The following is an 11,854-nucleotide window of genomic DNA, read 5'->3' as shown; positions in this document are numbered from 1 at the left end:
TAATGTTTTCAAACTATTCCTCAAGACTTAGAGACGGGGTGCTTTTCTGGATTTGTATAACTTTCCTTCGGAGAGCAATGAAACAGCAGTATCTCTTTCATTTTGTGGATTCATTTGAGTGAAGGATTGTTCACATCTGAAGTACGGACTCACGGGGTTCTTTCCCCAGCCTACTGATGTTTGTAAGTATTACCTAACTAAATCTGTTGCAGGTAGAATTCTTAATTATTCCCTTTTATTTTTCCTGGTGTGTCTCACCTTATGGGATTATAAACAGAAACTTTCATTATCTTTATATCGTGTCCTTGTGTAGGCAAAGACTAGTAGGCAAAGATTAAAATGCACCTTTAAACCTGTTACAGTATTACAAATAGAAGTTACCATCTGTACACCTGGCGATGCTGACATGTTTGACATCAAGTTTAATCTACACATTTAAGCATGCATATGTGTGTATGTGTGTGTGTGTGTGTGTGTGTGTGTGTGTGTTAATAAACTATAACATACAGAACATTTGACTCCAAGTACTTTTGTAATACATACCTCAATGATGGCGCCATCCGGGAGCCTGAGAAAATGGCGATACAACTCTTGAAACCCATTGGGATAAACAGTGTATACTGATATGTGGGAAATAACTCTTCTTGAACCAACTGCAGACTCAAAACTTTCATCCTGGTGGTAGGGGTCACAGCTGGAGACATTGGACTCAGTGTCATGGCTTTTGCAGTTGTAATCGTGCACTGCCACCTAGTGAGACCCCAAGAGTCCCCCAAATTCCCCATACCCAGAGGGGGGAAAAACAAAAAAGGTAATTAAGATTTGTCAAAAACATAGCCAATTTTACACAAATTTACAATAAATCTGAAATTCTGCTGTCTGCAGTGCCTGCACTCCGCTCCACGCATCATGTGCGTTTTCCTGACATATATCTAAATAGCAAAGACAGTCAAATCCCCAGTGTGTGCTCCACAAAGTTAATTCTACACAGATGAAGCTGTAATTGGCTTCCATATTAACCCAAGGCAGGAAGATCAAGCAGGCTGGGAGAATGATGGTGTAGGTTGGAAATCAAAAATGTTTACAAATGGTTTTACGAATGGGTGTGCTTGCTTTCTCACCCGAAAGGAAGGCTTTCTCTTTCCACTTGTTTGTGCCACAATGTCTACATGTCAGACTTCTCAGATCACTAAGTCAACAGGCCAACTTGTCCACAGACATTCCCTGCAGTACACAGGGTAGCTTTTGTATGGGGTACACACTGACTACTAAGTTTCTAACTGATAATGCTGGAACTTTGGACTTACTGAATTTTATTTTTAATAAGTCTCCTCGGGTGACAATTTCATTGTCTAATGTGACACACCCTGTGTATTATATTAGAGTTCAATTAAGTTAACTGAATTTGTTTTGTTTTTTGTCTTTCTCTTCAATTCCTGAGCTATACTGACACTCTGTACAATTCCCCATTTACATTTTCCAAGATGTCCATATTTTTAGACTTAGAAGAGTTTTCTATGGATCCTTTCTGCACTAGCATTTTTTTTTTTTTTTTGCAGATACAGAAAATATTCATCTTGTGAACCATAAGGCTCATTTCAAACACAACGCAAATGCTAACTCCTCTGAAACAACTCTTTAAGAGTACCGCAAATATCCAAGAACATGGAAAGATATAATAATATGAAAAAAATTCTGCTCAGTGACTAGTTAATGCAAGTCTGAAACTGACAATAAACTCGTAAAATTTTAGCCAGGGAGAAATATTTTTCCTTTGGGGTAAAAGAGTATAATTAAAATATAGATGGGCAGAAGACAAGATCATAAATTTTGTGAAAGTATTTGAAGAACTGAAGAGACAAGCATCTTAAGGGATTAAAAACAGAGGTTTTGAGTCAATATAAGTAATACTCAAGAAACCCAGTTTCCCAGGGATTTGCAGGAACACACAAAGTTTGACTGTGACAAGTACGTACAATGGACTTTTCTTCCAGATAAAGCCCAAGTTTTCTTTTCTTCCTTTTTTTTTATAAGCAATAAATGTAATTGTCAGTTGAAAGGGTGAAAGAAATGTGCTATACAGGCTACATTAAATAGTATGAAGCTATAAAATGATAAAATTCCTTTTCTTTTTTTAATCAACATGGACCATGGAAGACGGTAAATGAGATGAGCCAGCAGATGCATGGCATCTAAGAAAGGCTGACGTCATAGCTGTAGAAAGAAGACTCCTGGTTACCACATGAGCTGATCAACCAGTGAAGAGTTAGCAGAAATGCTAGTGAAAATCAATGCTCAGTAGGGCGAAACTAGTTTTAATATCATGAATATCTTAAACTAGGGAAAATGATAAGTGTTTGAAATGACTGATCAGCTAAGTATCCTGATTTGACAATAACATAATATCTATGTATTTTGAAACACTAGGTAATGTTCACTCCTAAATATGTGTGGTCACTATGCTTCTATTTATGTAGGCCAACAAAACAGTCTTGGTGGGATTGTCTTGTGCACAGACACTGTGCAGGTGCTTCCAGTACTGGTCTAGAACTGATTAAAAACACTGAGAGGCAAAAGTGCACAGGAAAGGGTTCTGTGATGTTGTTATAGGGAGGTGTGTGGCCAGAAGAACATTAGGTGTAGTAAAGACTCCAGAAACTGGGTTAAGACAGCTTGAAAGTCAGCCATAAACAGACTGTACTGACAGAAGCAAAGCCAAGCGCAATAGGCTCACACCTCAGAGGATGTGATGCTAACACACTTAGCCAAGAAAACCTTATTAACCACCACAGGTAAAAAGATTAATATCCTTTGCCAACAAAGGAAATCTGAAAATTGGAAAGTAGATGCATACATACATACATACACACATACATGCATGCATACATACATACATACATACATATGCATGTATTCATGTAGAGAACCATTTCACTGAGTATGCCTGGTCTAAGAACACCATTTAGGAAAGAAAGATGGTAGACATATTTATGAGCATGCTTAGCTCAAGGTCATGGACCACAAATTTAAAAGGCTGAACAGGGATGTGTCTGAACAAGTTCAGCCTGAGCCGTAAGTTCTATCTTACTACAGGGATTAATTGTAAAGTTGTCCACCCCACCCAGTGGTAACCAAGGTTACAGATCATAAAGCTGAACTACTTAACTAACGTGGTAAAATCATAAAAGGATAGGCAGCACATGGGACCGACTAGAAGGAAAAGAGGCTTGCATTCGTTGGACCCAAAGGGGACACGTGGCACTACATAGGAAGAGTGGCAGATTGGATAGACATATCTTTTCATCTCTGACGTAGAGTCTGGAGAAGTAGGATGTTAACTAGATATGGGAATGAGGTTTCTAAAAAGCAATTAGGACGGTATGGGGAAGGACAAGTGGCAGATTAGATACACAGAGCTTTGCATCTCTGATGTAGTCTGGAAAAGTAGGATGTTAGCTAGACATTGAAATAAGGTTTGTAACAAGCAGTCAGGACAGATATGGGGAAGCACAAAAATCAAATCACTGGGCACATTTAAAGGAGAAATTTGTTAAACTATATCAGAACTGTGGCCACAATTATGGCAACACATACTGTCATGTACAATTAGTTCTAAATCTGCTGATAGCATGGTGATGAGATCACCCTGCCACGTTTCCTGTTAGGTAACTTGTGGAGTTCTTGTTTACTTGCAGAGTCTGGGCACAGAGGCTGCATCAGCTCTGAGACCGTCTGGGCTGTCCATCCTGTGCTGACCCAGTTCCGGTCCAGGCTCTCTACGAGTCTCTCCTCCCCTTTAGAATTAACCCATTTCTGATGGTTCCCAGAATCTGGATGTAAAACATTTCATTCCAAACCCATGCAGAAAACAAGAAGGATAAAAGCAGGTTTTGACATGTTCTGATGTGTTATAGAATTACCATACCTACCACAAAATATTGATGAGAGAAAAGTTATTGGGCAGCACCTGTGACTTTGAAAGTGGAGCCTCTGTGTTTTGGCAATGCAACACTAAATATTAAACAAGCTACACTCCTCCCTTGGATATTACTGTTATTATCAAGAACATGGGAATACTGTAGCAGTTACTCTCATTTGAAAAGCTGACGTCTTCCAAACTCTACATTTACTATGTTGAATACACACACACACACACACACACACACACAACCCCCCCACACACATCCTTTTCATATCAGTTTGTTTTCCTTCCTTCTTTTCTTCTTCAATCACAGGAATCTGAGGTATGAGAGGGAAGAAGCAACTTAGGCTGACAGTGAAGTATGTCTAAGAAAGTAGGTAATGAGAAACAGGTTGAAATATAAGTCAACATTACCTAGTGACTAACATTACACACACAGAGAGATACACACAGACATACTACATATATATGTATATGCATAAATATTATATATATATATAATTTAACATGTACTAGGCTATACAATAAATACATATATTTACATAAAAATCACATTATATAATATGTATATGCATATACATATATTTAACTTAACATGTACAAGGCTGTATAGTTGATACAACTATAGCCATTTCATAGTCAAAGCAACTGAGAAATGTTAAGTAATTTACTCAAAGGCTTAGATATGGGATGGTTTGCTGAGGCATTACCCATATTCAGGCTGCACCTCCTACTTCTTTGTGCTTCTTATTCCAATCTCCAAGCTTTTCATCCTCTCTCTCTGGTGAAACCAACTGAATGTTGAGATCAGCCTATGTCTTACTCTGAGTTTCTCTGTATTGGATAAAACTGGCTTCGGAAGCTGTGCTTTGCCATAAGAGACTCCATTTGACAAGAAGCTTTTGGCTTGACTTTGAGGAAGAAAGACGACTGAGTCCAGAAACAACATTGTCTGCCTGGAGCCACCCATGCAGTGTTCCTTGATAAGTGATTGTTTGTGGGAGCCACCCTATTAATTTAAGATGGAGAATCGAGACCTTAAGGGAACATGGGTGTCCTCAAATCACATAAGAGAAACCAAACTAGTATTTATCAGACACATCAGACCAACTGAGGAATGGATGTAGCTGCTTTAACCAGACTACATAAAAGTGATGGACACAAACCATGCTGACATGGCATTATACTGTCCTTTCGTCTAATAGCTGGTGTGTGTGTGTGTGTGTGTGTGTGTGTGTGTGTGTGTGTGTGCATGACGGCAGGCAGAGGACCAGATCAGCTCTGTCCCCCACTTTTGACATAGTCTATTCAACAACCTACCTACTCAAGACTTGAACCTACCATCGCTATTCTCAGAGTCCAGTTCAGCATTTCACCTCACAGCTGGACTCTATAGCCTCATTCTCAAATCCTGACTCCTGCAGCTCCCTTCCAGCACTGTTCTGACTCCTTATCTCCTCAGTATAGCCTGTCAACCCATTTCTGCAAGCTTGAACTCTACTGTCACCTCTTCAACTTGTAATCTTTCTGAAAACTCTATAGATACATATAGATAGAGACATACGTTTGTGTTGCGGCCCAAGCTGCCCCACGCTTGGGGGCCAGAAATGTTGAAAACTGCACTACCCCACGTTTGGGAGCCAAAATGTCTCGGACCATTCTGTCAATGTTGGGATCCACACTGCCAAAAGCCTTGGGGACTAACTTGTTAGCCCGTACTGCCCCAAGCTGCTCCAGTCTGCAGGTCAGGGTTCAGCAACAGAGAGAGTGAGGATGGACTGGAAGAATGGAGACCAGACAGACTGTGATTCAATCCCGTTTATTCTTCAGTCTCTCTTCTTCTCTCCAAGTCCCAAGTCTTGAGTTCCTAGTCCCTAGTTCCTAGTTCCTAGTTCCTAGTTCCTAGTTCCTAGTCCCTAGTGCCTCCAAGTTCCAAGTTCTTTTTCCAAGTGCTAAGTGCCTACTACCTAATAATAATTGCCTGTCTCGAGTCTCAAGTGCCTACTCCAAGTTGTACTCCAAGTTGTACTCTCTAACCTAATTCTTAGTTCCAAGTTGTACTCCAAGCTGTACTGCAAGTTGTACTCTTAATTGTACTGCAATTTTTACTGAACTCTTCTGTCTGCCTCTTGCCTTTTATATGTCTCACTTCTAAGCTACGCCTCTAAGTCACGCCTTTAAGTCATGCCCTTAGGCCTTGTCTCTAAATCTGATCTCCAAGTCATGCCCTTAAGTCACACACCTTTAAGTCTCACACACCCAAGGGAAAATCATGGGTATCTAAAGCAAGATGTTATCAGAGTGTGCTCAGCTGTTGTAGGCTAATGCAATCAAGTCTCTGATCAGGGTATATGGCTCAAGATGGCTGCAAGGATGATAGCCGCCTTCTGTCGGCTCCCCACACGTTTGCCATGCACTGTGTGATATGAGAGTCGATATTAGTAATAATGATTTGGGAAAAGAAACTGCACTCATCTTGGCCAACTTCTCAGGTAGATGGGATCACATGACAAACCTCTGCCATTACTCATCCCTGTGAGCTTATCATTTTTAATAACTTCTGGCATTGTGTGAAGAGGCACAAAGTGTCTCTACTTCTCACATGGCATGATGATGACACTTGGAGAAGCAGAAGAGTCTTATGCTCATTTTCATATTTTCGGAGCCAGGCTGTTCCTAGAACCCCAACACCTCTACCTACCCATATCTGGTTTAGCAAGAGTAACCCTGCAGCCTGTGTTCCTGATGTCTACTGAATGTCTCTTTTTTGCCAAGTAACAAAATACTCTCCATCTTCCACAGAACTCTCTATAAAAAGGCAGAAACTTTTATTTCCTTTGCCCTACTTTCTATGGATAAATTTTAGCTTTCTCACACAGTTCCTAGGATATACTATACTATACTATACAATACAATACACTAGATGTGGGAAGCCATGGCAAGGCCTTACTCTTGACAAACACCCACTCTCGGCTCTCCTATCTACTATTCTTCTTTCTGCTTACCTTCCACGATCCACTTGTCAGTTCTCAGAACTTCAAACAAGGCCTCATAGCAACCCACCTTAGTAACCCTTCCTCCTGATCTCTAGATTTAGACAACATCCTGCTAGATAGATGTTTTTAGAACCCCTGGTAATGGCAAGGTTTTGTGAGAATAAGTTAGTTAGACCCCACAGCTGCAGCTAGCTTCCTCCACCTGCAAAGCCCTCTTTCCTTTCCTACCCCTCCCCATATCCTGTTTTCAGAGTATATAACCTGTGTGCACAATAAAAATTTTGCCAACTTGATCAGACTTCTCGACTTGCCGTGCCTCCTTATTTTCTCCCACGTCTCAGTCCTCTCCACAGGGTCTAAGGGTCCCTCTTGATTGTCCAGCTGTCCTGGACAACTATACTATATTCTAAACCAGGCCCCTGAGACCCTGACCATAAAGAGTTAGACTATATTTGAGGTCAAGTAGGCTCTGACTCTAAAGCCCATGCATGAACTTGTGACTACACTATGATTCAAAGTTTGGTCAAACTTATGGACATACTGTTGTGTTTTCTCTTTAATGTGCAGCCACAGGTTGGGGACATGTTTGGACATGACTGTAGAGGTTGGGTTTTTCCTTTCAGCTCAGTGCTTATCTGGATGATTCCGAGTTTTCCATCCTGGGTCTTGGTGGGAACATCCTAACTTAAATGTCATATTTAAATGACCAATGACCATGATTCTCGAGGTTCTTTGAAGACGATCTAGGAAAGAAATGAGGCCACAGTTCTCTGCGCATTAGGGCTGTAGATGCCTACCAAAGTAACTGTGCTCTTCCCGAGAGCTTCCAGCTGGCAAATCTTGGGAGACTCAGGATACTAGAGGCAGCCAGAGGAACAAATAGAGTCATAGAATCACCTCACCTTCTGAAAAGGTGACAGCCACCAAGGGGGAGAGTCCACTGCACCTTTCGGGAATAGTTAAATAAACTGAGACAGACTTTCCCCCACAGAAAAGAGTATGTCAGTTACCTGCTGAAGTGTTAAGCTTTTTCACAGGCACTCTGAAAACACCCTACCCTGCGGGTCATTGCTACATCTTCTAACTTAAACCAAAGAACAGCCTCCAGCAATGAGGGATGCTTGGCTTTAAGACTTCGTAAAATCTCCCCAGGGTTAAGAAAGTAGGGCAAGGTAGGAAAAAAATGTTTTATAACAGAGGAAAAAAACGGGAAGAGCAGCTGATCAGAGGTGGATACAGAGGAGGAGAGAGAGATGAAGAAGTCATCATTTCCCCCTTAGATCCTGTGGTTCTTTCCTGTACAATTTGTACATGAATACAATAGTCTCTTGTCTATTAAATCTGTGCCCTTAAATCTAGTTGCTGAGAAACAAACTGTGTGGCAAAGTGACCCGCATGATATCTGCTATCCAAGTCAAAAGCCTACATGCAAATATCTCCCATTAAATTTTATTTCAGGCCACAAAGGCACTCTAAATAGAGGACAGGAAGAGCTGCTAAGGCAAATGGCACAGGATGTAGACAGTCTTATCCAGAACAGGTGAGGGACAAAAAGAAAGATAAAGAAGGAAACAGAATATAATTTTTCTCTAACCAGCATTTGCTATACACGATTTTGCTTTTCATTTTTATGATGAATAAGGGCTTAACTACTTGCCAAGATAAGTGACTTCCATGAGAAACTGGAGTCCACTCTATTTTTATAAATGCATAGGGTCAGACTATGCTATGTTACTCTATCCTAGTGTCACACATAATCTGAGGCAGGCTGCATCCATCCCTCTCCTGTCATCTAAAATCTCTTTCATCAAACCAATCAAACATGTCTAGCATTGCTGGGGAAGCCCAGAGTGAGTTAACAAATCTACTGAGACAAGCGGATGGAGAGACTACACATATAGAACATATCTGGGGAGCTGAAGCTGACCTCGATCTGGAAGCATAAAAACATAATATAAAGCGAAACCACAAAACACCAGCTCCACATACTGTAACTTAAATGAAATCCATCCTTCAACAGGAGAGCAAGTTCAGGGCTCTGGTTCAATAGTAGATGAAACAGGCCGGAACAGGTTCAAATACTGCAAATTTCACAACAGAGCTTAATTAACACAGGACTATGAGGCTGTTAATTGCATTATAATAGTTCAGCATGAAATTAGGTCTGATGTGAACGTCCTTATACTGGAGTTGCTTATGTTATTATAATTATGCAGTGGTACATAGATTTACGGCATAGATATATTTTTTTTTCTAATAGCTTTTGGATTGATTTCTTTTCTCGCTTGTATTTACGTTCAGTTTCTAAGTATGGCAAACCAAGCAGAAGGAGTCAGGGTCAGGAAATTAGGTCAACCTGGATGATGCAGTAGGTCTCCTGTGGATTTGATGTTAGAGCTCCAAATCAGTTGTGCCTGATGGTGGTGATTTTCTTAACCATTTATTTAGAATTAGACCATTTGGTTAAAAAACAAAACAAAAATACAATAATAATAATAATAAAAACACCCCAGAAGGTCTTAATAAAAGGTTCACTTTTACAGTAGTGCTTGCTTTGTTTTGTCTTACAAAGCCATCCGTTCCTCTGTTTTCTGCTGCTGTAACAAAATACCTGAGACTGGGTAATTTATATCGAACAAAAGTTCATTAAGTTCATTAAGCTCATAGTTTCAGCAACTGGGGAGATAGAAAAGGGGGAGGGCTTTTGTGGTTCATCAAAGAACTGCAGAAGACACAAGAAAAACAGAGGGCAAACAGTGGAAGGAAGGAATGGGTGCTATGACAGATGCAGTTGGCGATAACTAGCTAGTTCCCACAGCAATGGCTCTGGTCCAGTCAAGAAGGCAGAGGCTTTTTGACCTACTCACTACGAGGCAATGGTGATTAAGTTGCCAGTGCATGAATATTTTTAGGGCTAGGAGGGTGGCATTTAAACCACAACATTCTTTTGAGAATCAAAAGGATGCAAATCAATTGTCTAAGGTAGGCAAAAATCTCAAAAATTCAAGGATTGTGTCTTATATAAAATGTCAACTCCAGTTCATAAAAAGCAGAAGATATGACAGGAGGTTAGGTTTTTCACGCGATGATGATGAATGGCCTCCCTTGACTCATGCAGAATTGTTCTGGAGTTCAAACTCAAAGCTGGCTCATATGAGAATCGAAACCATGGCCTGATTTAAACATTTAAAACCTGGCACACACACAGCACCTTAGTAGAACTTTCTCATTTGATGGTTGGGCTTTTCATCTTACCCTCTTGACTTCTGTGTAGTCTATGTTTATCAGTAGTTTTGCAACACTTTTTCATGCATTTTGTATATTTCTTGACAACAAAAGACATTAATAGATTACCCCAAAGTATGCTTCTTTCTTTAACAGAGCTATCAGAAAAGGAGTACTTAAGTAAATTTGAACCAATTTAAGGAAAAGTAATAGACTGTGGAATGGCCAGCAAGATATATATATATAATAAAATTATCTCTGCTCAACTGAGAAAGGGGTTAATTGTGTCACTGGAATAAGGTTAGCACACCTCCGTGTGCTTCTGTGAACAAACTCTGCTTTAAGATTTGTTATTGAAAATCTCCAATTTTCCTGACCACCAATTTCTCATCATTTAACTGTTTGTGGAAACAGGCTGTTTGTCTTCAAACACTGCTATACAAGGAAATCTCTAAGAATTTCACTTCTGATTAAGCCCTTATTCAAAACTCTGAGCAACAGCAATAAACACAAGGGAAAAAGTTGGGTGCTATTTTATTAAAGGATAAAAATCACAGGTCTTGGCAGTAGTCCCATGGTTTTTGCCTCTGGATATGTATGCAAATGTTCATAATGGTAGCGCTGTGGCCATATTTAACCATCTTACAGATTAATCTCAAAGCCAATGTCAGCTTAGTATAACCCCCCCCCTTCCAGTTTTCTGCTCATGCCAACAGTAGTTAAAAGAGAGAGAGCACCTCCAGTCCTGGAATCCTAGGTTGGGAGAGGATTTGGGGGCCATGGATGTGGGATTGAAAACAGACAGGGAGAAAAAAGGTAAGGAAAAAAACCCATGCATTTGCTCTAGCCACCCACTATGATTTTTAGATAAATCCTACAGATGGTGAAGGCATTGTTTAAATGCAAAGTAGTCCTAAATGATGTGGCCAGCCCTGTTTCCCACACCTACACTCTACTGGAGAGTTATAGGAAGGAAAACTTCAAAGTCAGACTGCCAAACCAAGATTGTTTTTGAAAATGAGACAAAATACCCAGTCCTTCAAATTTAGAGCCTACTTTTCTTTCTTTGAATGCTAAAAGTAAAAGAGAAAGAAATTTAAAGATTGTTATCTATTTGATCTAATTTTTTACTTTATGCTATGACAGGAACTAGGGGATTAGTAATTAAACTAGTTTACTTTAGACACTCAATCGTGAAAGTCTTGGGATGTGAAGGAAACAAAATTGGCCAACCTATTAATTTTATTTTTTGTTGTTAAACTTGAAATGTGATCCCATGGTCCTGGCTAAAGTTGACTCAAATTCATAACTATGTCACTACATCCTTGACAGAAAATATCTTAAGCTATTAACTTATATGAAGAACATTAACTCTTTCAACTTTAAAATAGAGTTCAAGAAAATAGGATAATGCAAATCTATATTATCTATGGTATGTAGAATGTACATTATACATGGTATTATATATATTATATATATAATATATATATTATATATATATTATATTATATAATATTGTATATTATATATGGTATGTAGAATGTACATCCAGAGGCAGGAAGATCTCCCTGCTGAGATTAGCAGTGCAAAGCCAGCTTGGGCAACATGAGACCCTAAGTCAGAGAGCTGAAAAGCTTAAAGCTGATATTTTCCCTGCTGCTTTGATGTGCATGACACTGAAATAGGAAATCTTTTCTTTCTATATGAGAAG

The 11,854-nt window shown here is 39.6% G+C and overlaps 1 protein-coding gene across 1 annotated transcript in view; it reads right to left on the bottom strand.

The window, feature by feature from the left end:
• Window positions 1–347: 347 nt before the first annotated feature.
• LOC117714091 (uncharacterized) overlaps window positions 348–11,854 on the bottom strand; it is a 280,965-nt gene continuing 269,458 nt past the window's right edge. Inside the window, exons 20-21 of the mRNA XM_076939837.1 lie at window positions 544–750; window positions 348–353 (exon numbers count right to left, since the gene is read on the bottom strand). Coding sequence (XP_076795952.1) covers window positions 348–353; window positions 544–750 — 213 coding nt within the window. The remainder of the gene's footprint in view (window positions 354–543; window positions 751–11,854) is intronic.

This window comes from Arvicanthis niloticus, chromosome 8 (assembly GCF_011762505.2).
Source record: "Arvicanthis niloticus isolate mArvNil1 chromosome 8, mArvNil1.pat.X, whole genome shotgun sequence".
In the NCBI taxonomy this organism is placed as follows: domain Eukaryota; kingdom Metazoa; phylum Chordata; class Mammalia; order Rodentia; family Muridae; genus Arvicanthis; species Arvicanthis niloticus.
The sequence above is the reverse complement of the archived record's forward strand: the minus strand, read 5'-3'. Positions and strand labels throughout refer to the sequence as shown.